This window comes from Thalassophryne amazonica, chromosome 4, assembly GCF_902500255.1.
Source record: "Thalassophryne amazonica chromosome 4, fThaAma1.1, whole genome shotgun sequence".
Classification (NCBI taxonomy): Eukaryota; Metazoa; Chordata; class Actinopteri; order Batrachoidiformes; family Batrachoididae; genus Thalassophryne; species Thalassophryne amazonica.
In genome coordinates, this window is record NC_047106.1 from 130671834 (window position 1) to 130690664 (window position 18831).

Genomic DNA, 18831 nt, shown 5'->3' on the forward strand with positions numbered 1-18831 from the left:
GAGATTGGTTGGGTACAACTTGAATTCTTTTTACCGATCGAAATCTTCACTCTCCCTTTCACCCTGCATCTTCTGTCACACCAACCACTTGCCTGTCCTCCCTCTCCACGTCCTTAAACCTCTTTGGTCTCCCTCTTCTCTGATCTGTTAACTCCATCCTCAGCATCCTTCTCCCTATGTACCCTGCATACCATCTCTCCACATTTCCAAACCATTTCAATCTTACCTCCCTCAGTTTGGGCCCCATTAACAGTGTACACAAAATTGACTTTTGAAGAACACGTAGGCCCGTTTGATGCCAGGCATTTATCAGGTTATGGAACAAGGTTTGGTTTACAGTATTCATCATTAATTGGCATTTTGTAGTTCAAACATGATATCACCCAATTGGTCTTTTCAATTTCAATTTATTTTCATTTATATAGCACCAAATCACAACAGAGTTGTCTCAAGGCACTTCACACAAGCAGCAGTGGTAAGGAAAAACTCCCTCTGAGGAAGAAACCCCAAGCAGACCAGACTCAAAGGGGTGACCCTCTACTTGGGCCATGCTACGGACATAAATTACAGAACAATTCACAAAACGAATATACAGAAAATGCAGTTGGTGCACAGGACAGGAGGGTCTCCAGCACAAATACCGTAATAGTCTTTCCCTGCAGTTGGCACCCAGCACTGTAGTAAGGACATTTGGCTTGTTACTGGATTAACTGTAATCTATTATTGCAGAGTGTACAGTGTCCACGAAAGCTCCCTGAAGTGAAGCAGTGAAGCAACAAGGGGAGGACTTTGTTTGCAGTGAGTGGTTACTCTTGTTTAATTTAAACAACCGGCTGATACTGGCACCTGATGCCTCTCTCCTGGTCACGCAGCAGTATAATTATCTAACTGCTTCCAGTTGGCAGTACAGAGGTAGTGAGGAAAAGAACCAGTCATCCTGTCTCATTATACCCATATCCTGACACATGAGATCCCCCAAATGGCACATCCCTGACTGGATTGACTGGTAATGAGTGTCGCACTTGCACACCTACCTAACAATGTTGCAACAACAAACAGTAATGCATTCTCTGTTTTCCAAGCAAAACAAATGAAAAAAAAAAAACAACAACACAAATCTATAACATGATTAGTTACAATTAATAAAAAAATAAGACAGGCGTAAGAGTGACCACAATGAAGAAAGCAGCCATGAATAAAACCACGAAATATGTGTTCACAAGATGATGTTTTAGTGTATTATTAATGGAAAACTATAATGCTTTGTCAGGGTCCCAAATTTCATGCCTTATACATCATCACAAAAAAAGTGTCCTTCACACAACTCAGCATACAACCTGAAAAAATCTGGAGCACCTCTAATTAAAATAACCTCCAATCCTTCACACAAAATTCTTGACAGTCAGCCTGTGAGGTCTAGTATCAGACTGGAGGCTGTAATCACACCGAGGATGGAAAAAAAAAAATTATTGTCAATGTTCCTCTTGGACATCTATTTTCTATTCCTGCTTACTCCAATGAAGGGTCAAAGGGAAACTGGATTCTCTCCCAGCAGTCATAGGGCATAAGGCTGAGTACACCCTGGACAGGACGTCAGTCTGTCACAGGGCCACATGGAGACAGACAAACACATCCACACCCGCATGCACACCTACTGTCAATTTAAAGTTTCTAACCCACCTAACCTGCATGTCTTTGGCTGTGGGAGAAAACCGGACCTCCTCTTTGACAGTGACAAGAAAATGCACAGAAACAGCTCTGATATTACCAGACAGACACATTTTAGAAGTCAGATGATGTGACACTGTCAAAAACCAGTGGTCTCTTACTGAAGGGCTTGATTTAAGGGGCCTCTGTCATCATCTAGTGGTCAAACACAGTCAACCTGAGTCATGATATGAGACATGTCAAATGACGACAAAAGACAAAGGTGTCTCATTTAATTTAATTCTTATATTCTAATAAAGTAAGAATGAATGTAATAAGATGCTGCAACATGAAGGCTATGATTTTCTAAATTATCCTGCAACAGATTCCACAATATTCACCAGTTAATATAGAGTTGCCCTGGAGTCACATAAAACAGAATTTATGCAAGCTGGCCTGACATTGTAAATTACTAACAGCTTTCAGGCAGGAGGACGTCCCTGTTCACACTTAATTCTCAGCTTGTCTAAATACAGAAAGTCTCCTGACAATAAGAACTGTTTAATGTAGACTCTAATTACAATTTGCACTGCTCCAGCTGCAAGAGCACCTTATATAAACACAACAATAAAATTGCCGTCATGACGGCCAAGTGTGAAAGTCCGGTGAAAAAAATATAATCTTTCCTTTAACCCTCTTTATTTTAGGCACTGTGTCACAAGGAACATATGTACTGTTTCATGAAAGATTATTTAGCAAGAGCGCTGGAGGAGCATTTTTTATTTATTTCCGGAGGCCATTAAATATGGCCATCAGGTATTACGAAGACTTTGTGTCCGTCCGTCTGTCTGTGCTCAGCATAAGTCCAGTCCTATTATTGTCAGAGTCTTCAAATTCACAGGGAACATTCTTGGGACACAGACCTTGGACACGTTCAAAGATGGCTAACCTTGACCTATTTTAAGAGGTAAAAAAAATCCCATTCTGTTTCAATCTGTTCCGTTTTAGTTTTGAGTGACAGAAGTGACAGCCAATCAGATATGAGCAGCACCATGATGTCAGTGGCTGCTCTCTCCAAGAATGCTTCATTTATGTGTTGATATAACATGTTTATCATATATTCTGTAAATGCTAGCGAGAAATAAACACTTCTAAAACTGAAAATGTTGTTTATGGAACCTAATAACACATCTAGACTGATTTACAAGACATTTCACCACCATCTGCCTTCTTCAGAGCTAATTACACTAATCAAGTCATCAAGTATGTATGTGAAAATATCACTTCAAAACACAAGGTGCTTCTGATGATGCTGTACTCGTTTCAAAAATACGAGGTCTGTCCATAAAGTATCGTATCTTTTTATTTTTTTTTAAACTATATGGATTTGATTCATATGTTTTCACGTCAGACAAGCTTGAACCCTTGTGCGCATGCGTGAGTTTTTCCACGCCTGTCGGTGACGTCATTCGCCTGTGAGCACGCCTTGTGGAAGGAGTGGTCCCGCCCCGTCGTCGGATTTTCATTGTCTGGAAATGGCGGAATGATTTGGGTTTTTTTTTCCATCAGAATTTTTTCAGAAGCTGTTAGAGACTGGCACCTGGAAACTATTCGAAAAATTTATCTGGCTTTCGGTGAAAATTTTACGGGCTTCACAGAGAATAAGGTCTGGTAGTACAGCTTTAAGGACCCCTTTAAGGACGCTCAGTGCGCCGCGCTCCGAGCTGCGACGACGCGGCACAAGCCACCGGACCATTTCTGAGCTGATGGCTCTGTGGATACGAGACCGTCGTGTGCTCTTTCTCTGGTTATCACAAGAGCTGGACATCAGCCATTTTCCGGCAGATTTCACTTTTAACAAGAGACTTTGTCATGGAAAGCCGCGCGGAGGCTTCGCGCGTCACGACCGATTCGCTTTGGAAGCGAGACAAAGGAACACCTCCATTTCGGTGTGTCAGAGGACAAGTTTGGACATGTCTATCTCGGCTTTCAATGCTTACCAGTCCAGTAAGTATCAGTGAAATTGTGGAGAGCTGGAAAACTCACGCATGCGCACAAGGGTTCAAGCTTGTCTGAAGTGAAAACATATGAATCAAATCCATATAGTTTAAAAAAAAAATAAAAAAGGTACGATACTTTATGGACAGACCTCGTATAGTGCAATAACAGACTATCCTCAGCAGTATTATCAGTTATCAAGAAAGGTAGAAAGCCTTCGGCCTCAGGGTGTATGGTTTTCTGAAGGATGTATAAAGCCATATTCATTGGTAAAACAACTTGATAACGATTTTATCATATACCATATCCAAATGATAAATGCACGCAGAACACAATGCGCATGCTCTCCCTTCGCTCACTGCCTCCAGGGGTACGGACGCGGGACCCGCAAAGAATCCAAGTCATGGCCACGGAGCTCTGCGGCTGCGGTTACCGAAACCATGCAGCGGCGCTGCGCATCAAAACAGCGAGCGTAGTCTCTGGACCTGGTGCTGGAGTTGTCCGCAGTGCCGCACAGCAGACAGGAGGGCGGTGTGAGTGGCCCGCTGCGGCGCTTACCGAGCCCGCAGCCTCAGTAAGGGCATTGGAGGCAGTGAGAGCAATCGCGGTGACGCCGACCGATGCCGCGACCGGCCCACCTGATAAGGACACAGAACACAATGTGCAGTAAAAAAAAAAAAAAAAAGAAGAAGCATGCAAAATTGCACTAAAAAAATCCGCGAAAGGGAGTTACGTTCTAAAAATAACCCATGATAGGCGAAATCCGCGAAGTAGTCAGCGTTATTTTTTACAATTATTATAGATGTAAAACCCCTCACTACACACTTTATACACTTTTCTCAAACAGGCATTAACATTTTCTCACTTTTCTCTCCTGTGTAAACACTCAAAACCTTAGTAGAAAAAAAATAGAACGTTTTCCTAGAAATAATTATGATGTCTTTTAGAACTAACGAATTTAATTTTAGCGATCAACCTACGGAGGTTGGACATGTAAGAAATTATTAATAGTAACTCACCAGTATTTCACAGTTCCTCTGACCGCGCCTCTACGGTGGTTTCACTCTTTTTTGACAAACAGAACACAGCAGGTTAAGGTAAATTCTAGCCTGTCCCAAATCAAAGACATCAGTACTGGAGCACCGCAGGGATGTGTGAGCTCACCTGTCCTTTTTACTTTATATACTAATGAGTGTTCAGCCAACCACCCTGAGAACTATATTTTTAAATATTCAGACGACTCAGCACTTCTGTGCTTACTTCAACAGAATGATGATTTGAATATCTATCATTCAGAAGTAAGGCAGTTTGTTGAGTGGTGTGATTCCAGTTACCTTACTTTAAATGTTAAAAAGACAGAGGAAGTCATTTTTGATCCAAAGTTAATTGGCAATCACAACCCTGTAATTATACACCAGCAACCAATCACACATGTGCAATCGTACAAATATCTTGGTGTCTGTATAGACAGCTCCCTTACATGGAATACTCATGTTGACTGGTTATGTTCCCGCTTGAATCAACGACTCTATTTTCTACGGTGTTTGCGTTTTCATGGAGTCGACCAAAAAATTATGTTACTGTTTTATCAGGCAGTTCTTGAAAGCATTCTAAGATATGGCATAACCACTTGGTTTGGGAATCTTCCTGTGTCCCTAAGATCAAAATTAAACTATCTTGTTCTTACAGCAATGAAAATCATTGGTCTGAAACAGTATAACAATCCTCAGTCAATTTTTGATCAGTGCATGATGAAGCAAGTGGACAGAATTCTTTCTGATCCCTCCCATGTTCTGCACACGCAATACGAGTTGCTACCATCGGGCCGGCGTTTCAGAGTCCCCCATTGCAGACTGAATAGATATAGGAACTCTTTTGTTCCTATATCAATCATAGCCCTTAACAAATATCATAATAAACACCACTAACAATCAGGCACATTAGGAGGTTTTAGTATTTGTATGTTTTTTATTTATTTATTTTTATTCTTTCTTTCTTTATTTATTTATTTATTTTTATTTATTGTTATGAACTGTTTATGTCTTGTTCTGTATCTTTGTATGGGTCATGATTTTTGAGAAGTCCAAGACAAATTTCCCCATGGGGACATTAAAAGTATCTATCTATCTATCTATCTATCTATCTATCTATCAATCTTCGTCGTGGCGCCGCTCCGCTGTCCGGATTGGCTGATTACTCGGGTGGTATGAAAAATATTACCTGTCCACGAAAAGAGTGTATTGCTATTTATTCTTTAGTGTTTTATCCCATCATATTGGCGTCTCATTTATAGGTATATGATATATATATATATCTATATATATATAGATATATATATATATATAGTGGTCCCTCATTTATCGCCGGAGTTACGTTCTAAAAATAGCCCACAATAGGCGAAATCCGCAAAGTAGTCAGTGTTATTTTTTTACAATTATTATAGACATTTTAAGGCTGTAAAACCCCTCATTACACACTTTATACACTTTTCTCAAACAGGCATTAACATTTTCTCACTTTTCTCTCATGTGTAAACACTCAAAGTTCAAACCTTAGTAGAAAACTAAGACCAACCTGTTTTCAGGCCCAAACATTTGTTTGAGAAATAAAAATAGAACATTTTGCTATAAATAATTATGATGGCTTTTAGAACTAATGAATTTAATTTTAACGATCAACAACGAGGTTGGACACATAAGAAATTATTAATAGTGACTCACCAGTATTTCACAGTTCCTCTGATTGCGCCTCTTCGCCCTGGCGCCTAAGTGACACCTCGGTGCAGGTGTGTTTTTCCGAGTGAAGAACACAGTTATGGGTAGTTGGCGCTCTTTTTTCTTCTGGGCGAGAAGATTCTTATAAATAGACATGCAGAACACAATGCGTGTGCTCTGCCTGCGCGGTGCCGCGACCGGCCTGCTTGATGAGGACGCAGAACACAATGCGCTGTAAAAAAAAAAAGCATGCAAAATTGGCGAAACTGCGCGAAACTATATATTATATATATAAAAAATTTATTACACATTTATTGTTATTTACACTATTATCCTATTGTCTTAAGTACAATTTGTACGTAAAACGACTGTTTAAATCGATCGATCATAAACAATATTTAATTTTAACAGCGTCTGCAGGAGGGCTTGCGTGTGCACATACATGAGCTTTGACAAGAGCGGAAGTGAGCTTTGACAAGAGCGGAAGTTAGCTTTGAGTTAGCGGAAGTTAGCGTGAACTCTGATGTGAATGCTGATGTCCACGAATATCCATATCTTGTAAATCACTCCACAGCTGTTATTAGGTTACAAAAACAGTGTTTTCAGTTTTAGAAATGTTTATTTCTCGCTAGCTTTTACATAATAAATGACAAAGAGGTTATATTTAAACACAAATGAAACAAAGTAAGCTAGACCAGCCACTGATGTCACGGTGCCACTCTACTCTTATTAGCTGTCACCCCTGCCCTTAAAAATAAAAAATAAAAAAAAATCAGAACACAACAGAATGAAACAGAATGTGACTTTTTTACCTCTTAAAATACCTCGTAAAAAAGGTCAAGGTTAGCCATCTCTGACCTTGTACAAGGTCTGTGTCCCAGGAATGTTCCCTGTGAATTTGAACACTCTGGCAGTAATAGGACTGGACTTATGATGAGCACAGACAGACAGACGCAAAGTCTTCACAATACCGATGGCCTTGGGTAATAAAATAAAAAACATTGATGCAATTCAGAATAAGCTCACTCTTTCCAAAGATTAAGTGTTCAGTATGTCTTTCATGGGTTGTGGGGTAAATGAAAAGTAATGAGCACTGGATTGTATCGATCCACACAGGCCAGTGTTAGAAGCACTAATACTTTGCCTTTGCATTTTGTTTAGGTACATGCTCAACTGTTTCCCCTACTCCAACAAAGGTTTATGTGAAATAAAGAAAACAGCTTGTAAATGTTAAAATAACAAACGAAGAAAAAACATCCAATACCAACAGGCCTCCCACTTAAGAGTTTTAGAGGGTATGGCTGATTAGTATTTTCAAATGTAAACCGAAAAATTGTGCTCATTTGAAGTCATCTCACATTTGTTTAATTTCTGTACATGCAACTCAAACTTAATCACTGTAAAATGTGCTGGCTATAAATATGGAGTACCACTGTTATACTAGTGTTTCTCCTAGAGCATCTACAGCTGCAGGTTGTCTCGTGTGCATTGTGCTGTAGACAATGCATTTGGAATCTTGTGTATGTATATATATATATATATATATATATATATATATATATATATATATATATATATATATATATATATATATATATATATATATATATATACATACACACACACACACACATATATACATACATAGGAGGTCTATTAGAAAAGTATCCGACCTTATTTTTCAAAAACCGTATGGATTTGAATCACATATGATTACATCAGACATGCTTGAACCCTCGTGGGCATGCAAGAGTTTTTTCACGCCTGTCGGTTACGTCATTCGCCTGTGGGCAGTCTTTGAGTGAGGAGTGGCCCACCCTCTCGTCGTTTTTTTCATTGTTTAGGAATGGCTCAGAGACTGCTGCTTTGTTTGATAAAAATTATTTCAAAACTCTAAGGCACAACTGAGTGGACACCTTTCGATAAATTCAGCTGGTTTTCGGTAAAAATTTTAACGGCTGATGAGAGATTTTGGTCTGGTAGTGTCGCCGTAAGGACGGCCCACGGTGCCTGACGGCGATCTGCGCTTCGAGGCGGCAGCGTCTCACCGTTTCAAGTTGAAAACTTCCACATTTCAGGCTCTGTTGACCCAGGAAGTCGTCAGAGAACAGAGAACTTTCAGAAGAAGTCGGCATGAGGAGTTTATTCGGACATTCCATTGTTAAGGGACATTTTGTAATGAAAGAACGTACAGGCAGAGTCGCGTGTCGGGCCGGACCCGACCGCGGGGGGTCGCGACAGGAAAAACACCTCTGTTGGAAACCTTAACGGACAAGTTGGAACATGCCCAAGCTGTTAAACAATTTCTCAGTTACTCACTTGTTGAAAACCATCAAAAGCCGCCTGAATTTTACAAATGGTTTTCAACACAGAGGTGTTTTTCCTGTCGCGGCGCACACAGATTCGCCGAGTCGTTTCCGTGACCTCATGTCGGCCTCTTCTGAATCTTCTCTGTTCTCTCACGACGTCCTGGGTGAATTAAGCCTTAAATTAGGATGTTTTCAGCTCGAAACAGGCCGACGACGGCGCCTGGAAGCGCTGCGCGACGTCCCGCTCTGTGGGAAGTCCTTACACCGACAGAAACACCCCATAATCTCTCATCAGTCGTTAAACTTTTCACCGAAAACCAGCTTAATTTCTCGAATAGTATGCACTCGGATATTCCTTACAGGTCCAGAAAAAATTTTGATAAAGCAACGCGCGCCGTCTCGAGCAGCGTGTGAAACAAAGGAATTCAGCCAAGAGGGCGGGACCACATCTCACTCAAGGCCTGCCCACAGGGAAATGACGTCACCGACACGCATGAAAACACTCACGCATGCGCACGAGGGTTCAAGCATGATTGGTGGAATCGCACGTCATTCAAATCCATATAGTTAAAAAAAAATAAAAGGGTCGGTTTATTGTCTAATAGACCTCATATATATATATATATATATATATATATATATATATATATATATAGTGACGAAAATAAATATTTGAACAGCCTGCGATATCGCAAGTTCTTCCACTTAGAAATCATGGAGGGGTCTGAAATTTTCATCTTAGGTGCATGTCCACTGTGAGAGACAATCTAAAAAAAAAAAGAAATCTGGAAATCACAATGTATGATTTTTTAATAATTTATTTGTATGTTACTGCTGCAAATAAGTATTTCAACACCTGTGAAAATCAATGTTAATATTTGGTACAGTAGCCTTTGTTTGCAATTACAGACGTCCTGTCCCCTTTGCAGAAGAGCACCCCCAGAGTATGATGTTTCCATCTCCATGCTTCACGGTTGGGATGGTTTTCTTGGGGTTGTTCTCATCCTCTAAACATGGTAAGTGGAGTTGATTCCAAAAAGCTCTATTTTGGTCTCCTCTGACCACATGACCTTCTCCCATGCCTCCTCTGGATCATCCAGATGGTCACTGGTGAACTTCAAACGGGCCTGGACATGTGCTGGCTTGAGCAGGGGAACCTTGCTGGCCTGCAGGATTTTAAACCATGACAGCATCATGTGTTACTAATGTAATCTTTGTGACTGTGGTCTCAGCTCTCTTCAGGTCATTGACCAGGTCCTCTGTGTAGTTCTGAGCTTTCTCAGAATCATCCTTACCCCACAAAGTGAGATCTTGCATGGAATCCCAGACCGAGGGAGATTGACAGTCATCTTGTGTTTCTTCCACTTTCTAATAAATAATCATAACAGTTGTTGTCTTCTACCAAGCTGCTTGCCTGTTGTCCTGTAGTCCATCCCAGCCTTGTGCAGGTCTACAGTTTTGTCCCTGGTGTCCTTAGACAGCTCTTTGGTCTTGGCTATGGTGGACAGGTTGGAGTGTGATAGATTGAGTGTGTGAACAGGTGTCTTTTATACAGGTAACAAGTTCAAACAGGTGCAATTAATACAGGTAAAGAGTGCAGAATAAGAGGGCTTCTTAAAGAAAAATTAACAGGTCTGTGTGAGCCAGAATTCTTGCTGGTTGGTAGGGCATCAAATACTTATTTGCAGCAGTAACATACAAATAAATTATTTAAAAAATCATACATTGTGATTTCCAGATTTTTTTTTTTAGATTATGTCTCTCACAGTGGACATGCAGCTAAGATGAAAATTTCAGACCCCTCCATGATTTCTAAGTGGGAGAACTTGCAAAATCCCAGGGTGTTCAAATACTTATTTTCCTCACTGTATATTTAGTCATAGATTAGTAAAAACAGTTGCATTTTTCTTCCTTCTCATGACTTAATGTATCTGTAAAATTATTTTTATTTTTGATGTAACATCTCATAATCATCCAGATGCCCTACATGCAATGACACTCAATGACACGTAGCATTTTCGAATAGGCTGCGCAATGTTCACGACTACTTCACGCAAGTGGTATGAAATTAATGCGTGCCAGAAATTTTGAACATTTCAACATTTTCTTTGCACACTAACACACAGCCATGCACAGTTCATGCACAGTTCACAACATTTTACAACGGTTTTACTCATTGGCACATCAGATTGCGTGTCAGTCTGGGGATCAAATTCGTGCAAGTGTCAAAGTGCCTTTACACAGTAGCAGATGAACGCAAAGTTGAAAGAAGAGATGATGACTGAAAGAAGAGATGATGACAGAAGTGAGTGTTACACACCAGCCTAAGAATAGATAAAGCTATTTCTAAGAGTTTGTGATTCCAAACAATTACAGTGAATAGTACAACATACAAACAGACAAGACCTATCAAAGCAAACATCACAGAAGTAACAGACCATCCAAAAATTCTCAATTAAGGGTGCTTTTTTTTGTTGTTTTTTGCTGCACTACTACAACAAAGATGTCCAGCAACTTACTGGGAATTTTGCAAATTCTCTTTAACAGGTCTTGTTTTATAGTCCTGCTGGGTGCCATACCACCCTTCATACAAGCGTAATCGCTAGTGGGAGAGCAGGATTAGATGCCAACCACCCATCCATGTGGCAGATTGTATTGGCTTACAATGTTACAAGAAGCAGGATCAGTGCTGACCCTGACCTGGTAGCAGAGATGGATACCCATATTTAATTCCTTCCATTTCCTCTGCTGTTAGAGTTCACTTCACGACCCCAGTCCTCACATGAACAGCCAATTGAGAGAGAACTAGACAGAGACAGTATGTCTTCCTTTTCTATCTTCTTTGCTTTTCTTGAGTCACTCATTCCTCACAAGTCTGTGAAGTGGGCGTCATCACTCTTACGCAAGCCTCTACTTCTCGCCTCCTTGGGTCTGATGTCTCTCAACCCATCTGTCACTTTTTCAATGAAACCACTTTTCTTTGTACTCCACACACTAAAAGGAGATTTTCAATTTTTACAACCGTTGTTATATTAAACAAGCTGGCCTACTGACCAGAAAATTCCACTGAGACATAAGAAATCTAAAGTTTTGACAGTTTTGACAAATGTGGATAGAAATTAGAAATTTAAGCTCCACTTGTTTGTCCCTCTACAGGTGTAGTTGTCTGGTTTTAAAAAAAAATGATTTAATGGGAAGCCTTGGAGGAATAAGTGTTTTGCAGTTTTGGCCCAAATTCAAAAAGTTATGCTTTCTGTGGAAAATGTGGATGGAAATTGTAATTTCTAACTTCATTAGTTTGTGGCCCCAATTGGTCTAGTTTGCATGGTAAAAAAATATATCGTACAGATTAAATAAAAATCTGAGGAAGAGTAGCAGTGGGAAGATTTGACTTGAATGACACTGATTCTACTTCCTGAAAACATTCTGGATGGAAATTCACAGCTCCATTAGTTTGTGGTAGTCTAAGTGTATTTTGCATCATAGAAAATCACATTAAATCCAATAGGAACTCGTGGAGTAGTAGCAATTTGATTTTTTGGTCTGATTTTCAATATTTCCATTTCCTGTGAAAATAGCAGACTTCACATTAAATCCAATAGGAACTCGTGGAGTAGCAGCAATTTGATTTTTTTGGTCTGATTTTCAATATTTCCATTTCCTGTGGAAATAGCAGACTGAAATTCAAAATTCCAGCTCCATTAACTCACTCGATGCCATTGACTCTAAAACGCGTCTTTTCCAATAGTAACGCCCCGCGCCATAGACGCGTCATTGAGCCAGTTTCTTTTCTTCTCTTTTCTTTTCTTGTGGTATGTTTGTTGTTGACATGGACATAGAACTCAATTTTCTATGGGTCTTGAAAAAACACTCAAATGCTGAAGAAATCCTGGCACAGGGATGTTCTGAACTTTGAAAATGGCTGGCACTCAATGAGTTAAATGGTAGCCCTGTGGGCCACATTTGCATAGTGTAAAATAGAGGTTGATCCAGTAGTAATGCTTTGACGATTGGTGGTTTGAAGTAAAAGTAGACACACAGACAGACAACAAATAACAGTGAATCAGTAATATCATCAGCTTGTTTATCTTCAATCCAGGTACACATGATCAGGAATCAAGCCTTGGGGTGAGTTGGTAACCAGACTTCTGACAACTGCATTCATGGTGTCCTACAAATTACACAATAAGTGGCAATTTGAAATAAGTAGGTGGCAGCAAATGTAGTGGGGTCCAGTGGGCTCAGGCTGTTGTGAAGACCAAGCCTGGTGTAGTCATCATCAATGGTTTCAAGGATTTTCTAAATGCAGTCTTCCATAAAGGATGACATGTTATTGTGTCTGCGTACTGGAAGTCCAGGAGCAAAGTGGTTGTGTTTTTCTTCCTGGCTCTCAGTCAGCTCAGGCTGAAGAGCTTTCCAACCATTCAGTGCACGATGCCAATTATTGGTGGCATCTTGTCCTTGATTAAGTGGAGGATTGTGACCACAAAATTGATGAAGAGTATGGAGGAGATGACAAAGCCCTGATTTACAAGTGAATGAATATTGAAGGCTTCAGTTTTTGTGCAATTCACCAGACAAGTGGCAGCCATGTTATCAAGAAGCCTCAGGATCTTGATGAATCTGTACAGACAGCCCATTTTGCTCAGAATTTTCCCAAGAAGTAGGCATGACACGCTGCTGAATGCCTGTGTCAGGTCAATGAAGGTGAGGTGCAGCAGTTGGTGTTTCCCTCAACACTTTTCTTGCAGTTGGCGGAGAGTGAACACCATGTTGGTTGTCCTTCTTCATGGTCAGGAACCAACCAAATTCAATGTAGAGAGACACCACATGGGAACGTCATTGCACACAGACAAAAACACATGCCTGGTCCAACTGGTGGGAAATCCCAGGCAATCAGGGTCTGAAGAACTGCTGCAGTTTTCATCTGCCTTCACAACTGCTGGGTCACAACCCATCACCTTATTCACCTGATCAGTCATTGACGATTTTTTGGTTTCACCAGAGCCCAGTTAGCCTTCTCGTGTTCAGGGTTCCTGTTGGGCCTTCATGGCTACTGTAACGGCCACAAGGTACACAAGGACCCTACTGTATTTCACCTCAACAGGCAATCCCCTAATTGAGCTGTTATCCAGGTGGTATGACACAGACGAGGGTTGGATTTTGACACCTACAATATTTTAATATGTCTAGACTTGTTAATAAATAAATAAATAAAAAATCAACTTGTCCTTTGAAATGAAGTCTCAGTGTGTCCCCTCAATGTAGAACCATTGAAAACATAAGTGCTGGAAGATTAGATCAGAATTCTGCTACAACATCCTATAATTCAAAAGCTAAATACAATCTTATACGTTATATATGTAATGTATATGGAACTAGGATAGACTGCACAGGCATAAATGTACAGTGCATGTGTGGATGTCCATGTTTTGATGTTCTTTCTGTAACACTTTAAGCAAATGTGGTGTCTGAAGCATGAAGCAAATTAAATTAAATTAGATCATGAAAATGCTGAAATATAAGCAAAACATTCCCACTGGTCCCATGTAATCAATACAGATGAGCACGAGCATATACCGTCACAAAAAGTGGTGCCAGCTGACCTTTACGTTCTTGACAGTGTTCATGATGATGCCCAGATCCTCCACATCAACAACTGAATGTGATTTTTCCCCATCTGGCAGTTTGGACTCCTCATCGCTGCTCGACTCCAACAACTCATCCTGAAAACAAGAAAAACAGAGCAGGAAAGGTTGCACTAAGTTCTAGGGGAAAGGCATTGAAGTGTAAAATAGAAATAATCCTGTGCAGTACAAAAATAAATACGAGGGTCCATTGAAAGGTTTTGAGCCTGACTGAGGAAAGGCGTAGTTCTGAATCTTTTGCATTTTGAGAAACGTGTGAATCCTTGACTCACTGGGTGCAATACTGAGAGATGTTGGTCCCGACTCGCCCTACCTTTCCTGGGTCAAGCTTAAAACTTCTCAATCGCCCCTCATGAGTTGTCATGGATGGCATTCTGATAATCTCCCTGATGTCTTTTTTCTACTCTCTTGGTTACAACTTTCCAGAGATATTTGCCCTATGATATCTTGTTCCCTGAATATTTAACTTACTATTGTGTTTCCAAGTGAAATCTCCTGTGTGCTGCCTCTGTTCCTTGTGTGGTTTCGCTGTCTTTACTCCCTGTCCATGGGCTTCTGTTCTCATTTGCATCCTCATTTGACTGAAGAACACACTAAATAGCTATCCATAGTCCCTCACTCTAATGGAAGGTTGTCAAGCTTCCATGCCTGCTCTCTTACATTGTTTCTCCGTCTTTGACATCCTGTTGCCTACCTACATTCCTCCTTTGAATTTCTCCAGCCTTGCCTGCCAATTAGAGATGCACAATTATATAAGTATTAGCCAATAAAAGATTAAAAAGTTAGTTATTGGTGCCAGCCAATATGAAAATGTGCACAGAAAACGACTGATAATGTTTCACATTTATCCACATCTGTGGTTCAGGACTGTGCATGTGTGAGTTTCACTTAAGATCAGGTGCAGAGTCAGCAGCTTGTCATCGTTTTCAACACACACGACTGACTAACTGCTCTGTGATTCGCCAGTGAAATAGATATGCAGTATGGAAAAGTTTTAAGGCAGTTGAACTGTGGTTTCAGATGAGGGCTGTTGACCTGAGTGAGGACAGCAACTTAAAACAATGATTCATGATGAATTTAGACATTTATGTCTTCAAAATGACATAATTTTTTAGAACTCGCAAGAGTCACATAACATGATGCGAACAGGCTAAAATTACCATATTGGGTGTGTATGTGTGTGAGTGTATATGTATGCGAGTGTTGACCGATGTGATCTCACAAATCTGACTGTGAAAAAGTAGAAAAAGCCTGGAAAAGCCTGCATGCACTGTTGGAAAGAAAGGTAAAAGAAGAAAAAAAAAAAGCTAAAATTGTTTGCTAGCCTCATTTCGGTGAAGGTGGCTAAAATTAATATTAAAGATCAAATATACTACACTGCACAAAAATATATACGAGGTCTGTGATGAAAAAAGCGGTCCTTTTTATTTTTTTCAAAAAATAAATGGATTTGATTCATATGTTTTTACGTCAGACAACCTTGAACCCTCATGCGCATGCGTGAGTTTTTTCACGCATCGGTGACGTCGCCTGTGGGCAGGCCTTGAGTGAGGAGTGCTCCACCCCGCCCATCGGAATCTCTTTGTCTGAATAGCCGCTGCGGATGGCGCGCGTTGCTTTATTAACATTTTTTCTGGACCTGTGAGGGATATCCGAGTGGACACTATTCGAGAAATGAAGCTGGTTTTCGGTGAAACGTTTAACGGCTGATGAGAGATTATGGGGTGTTTCTGTCGCTGTAAGGACTTCCCACAGAGCGGGACATCGCGCAGCGCTTCCAGGCGCCGTCGTCGGCCTGTTTCGAGCTGAAAACAGTCTAATTTAAGGCTTAATTCACCCAGGACGTCGTGAGAGAACAGAGAAGATTCAGAAGAGGCCAGCATGAGGACTTTATGCGGACATTCCACTGTTTAAGGACATTTTGTAATGAAAGACGTGCGCGCCGAGTCGTTTCCGTGACGACTCGGTGAATCTGTGTGCGCCGCGACAGGAAAAACACCTCCGTGTTGAAAACCATTTGTAAAATTCAGGCGGCTTTTGATGACTTTCAACAAGTGAGTAACTGAGAAATTGTTTAACAGCTTGGGCATGTTCCAACTTGCTTGGGCATGTTCCAACTTGCCCGTTAAGGTTTCCACTGGAGGTGTTTTTCCTGTCGCGACCCCCTGCGGTCGGGTCCGGCCCGATATGCGACTCTGTCCGCATGTTCTTTCATTACAAAATGTCCGTTAACAATGAAATGTCCGAATAAACTCCTCATGTCGACTTCTTCTGAAAGTTCTCTGTTCTCTGACGACTTACTGGGTCAACAAAGCCTGAAATGTGGAAGTTTTCAACTTGAAACAGCGCGACGCTGCCGCCTCGAAGCGCAGATCGCTGTCAGGCGCCGTGGGCCGTCCTTACGGCGACACTACCAGACCAAAATCTCTCATCAGCCGTTAAAATTTTTACCGAAGACCAGCTGAATTTATCGAATGGTGTCCACTCAGTTGTGCCTTACAGTTTTTGCAAAAAATTTTTATCAAACAAAGCAGCAGTCTCTGAGCCATTCCTAAACAATGAAAAATCGACGAGAGGGTGGGCCACTCCTCACTCAAAGACTGCCCACAGGCGAATGACGTAACCGACAGGCGTGAAAAAACTCTTGCATGCCCACGAGGGTTCAAGCATGTCTGATGTAATCACACGTGATTCAAATCCATATGGTTTTTGAAAAAAATAATAAGGTCCGTTACTTTTATCACAGACCTCGTAAATGCAGTACTTTTGTTTTTGCTCCCATTTTTCATGAGCTGAACTCAAAGATCTAAAGCATTTTCTGTATGCAAAAAATACCCATTTCTCTCAAATATTGTTCACAAATCTGTCTAAATCTGTGTTAGTGAGCACTTCATCCCACCTCACAGGTGTGGCATATCAAGATGCTGATTAGACACCATGATTATTGCAGAGGTGTGCCTTAGGCTGGCAGCAATAAAAGGTCACTCTTAAATGTTCAGCTTTATCACATGGCGCAATGCCACAGATGTCGCACATTTTGAGGGCGCGAGCAATTGGCATGCTGACTGCAGGAACGTTCCCCTGAGCTTGCATAGTTTGAAGTGTTGCATGCATAGTTTGCGTCAGTGTTCAGGATCCAGGAACTGAAAAACAACGACACAAACATTTTTCATCTGATAGATGGTTATTTTGGAGATGTGAAGAGGGACCAACTATCTGCCTGGGTGGTTGCTATCCAAAACCAAGGGTGGTTGTGTACTGTGGTGGATGCAGCGGTGTAACTTCAGTATCATTTACATATTGTCAGGATGATCTCAGGGAAACATCATGCAAGCCTGGTTACGTACCAGACAATTTTCAGTTTAATTTCAAATGATAAATTAGTTAGAAATGGGACATGACTTTTGAGGGGAAGAGATGGTCTAGTGGTTAAGCATTGGGCTTGAGACCAGATGGTCTACTGATTCAAATCCCAGTCTGACCAGAAAATCACCTTGGGCAAGGTCCTTAATCCACTAGTTGCTCCCAGTGTGTAATAAGCGCCTTGTATGGCAACACCCTCACATCGGGGTGAATGTGAGGCATTATTGTAAAGCACTTTGAGCATCTGATGCAGATGGAAAAGTGCTATATAAATGCAGTCTATTTATTTACCACTTTGTCCAGTACAGAGCAGGCTGCATATCACTGGGTTGTTAATGTTTGCAATTCACAGAAAATTACATTTGGTTCTGAATTTTACCATTACCATTTATTTAAAAATGAAATGTAGCACCTGCATATAATTTACATTTTATGCCATCTTAAATTATTTAGATTTTCATGAGTGACTCTGTAAACTGTAATCATAGTATTGTAAACGTATCATTTATAATCTACATTTAGGTTAGAGTCAAACGTTGTTTCTCAAATTTTGTCACGATAATTGTAATGGGTACGTTCAGTACAGGAGACCCGGTGCGCTTCAATTAAAGAAAATGTTTATATATTGACATAATGAATATTGGCCCAAAACCAATATTGTGCATCTCTACTGCCCACTATTGGACTGCTTGCCTGGTATGTTTGATGACTATGCTCTGACCCTCTGCCTGCTCAACAAGTTAACCCATTTCCCCCCACAGACACTGTTGCACCTTGAACAGCCTTCCTGTCGTGCTTTGGCCATCTGTCTGTGAACTCAGTGAACCCACCAGGCTGTTCTCACATGGACACTATTATTGAATGGACTGCTACTACTCAGTGTGCTTAGTCTACAGTAACCTCGGCTTTAAATAAAGACTGAACTTTAACCATCAGTGTGTTTCTCTGCTCTGGGGTCCCCAGTTATGCTTCACTCATTACCACCATCATCTAATATTTTCCCAATCAAAAACAAATCTCCAGTCTGGGATTAAAGGTGCAATCCCATTCAAACTGTTCAGTTTAATTTAAAAATAGGATTTTCCTACAGTTTTGTTCCCTCAGTGTGGACCTGTGAGGTGGATGGTGCAAAACAATATAAGGCAATCAGAA

General features: G+C 40.7%; 1 protein-coding gene across 2 annotated transcripts in view; it reads right to left on the bottom strand.

Moving 5' to 3' along the window:
- The window catches only part of tyw1 (tRNA-yW synthesizing protein 1 homolog (S. cerevisiae)), a 221105-nt gene that overhangs the window by 175257 nt on the left and 27017 nt on the right, over positions 1 to 18831 (bottom strand). Inside the window, exon 7 of one of the 2 annotated variants that reach the window (XM_034168561.1) lies at positions 14281 to 14394. In XM_034168561.1, coding sequence (XP_034024452.1) covers positions 14281 to 14394 — 114 coding nt within the window. Of the gene's footprint in view, positions 1 to 14274; positions 14395 to 18831 lie in introns of both variants that reach the window. The other variant, XM_034168560.1, reaches the window with a different exon arrangement.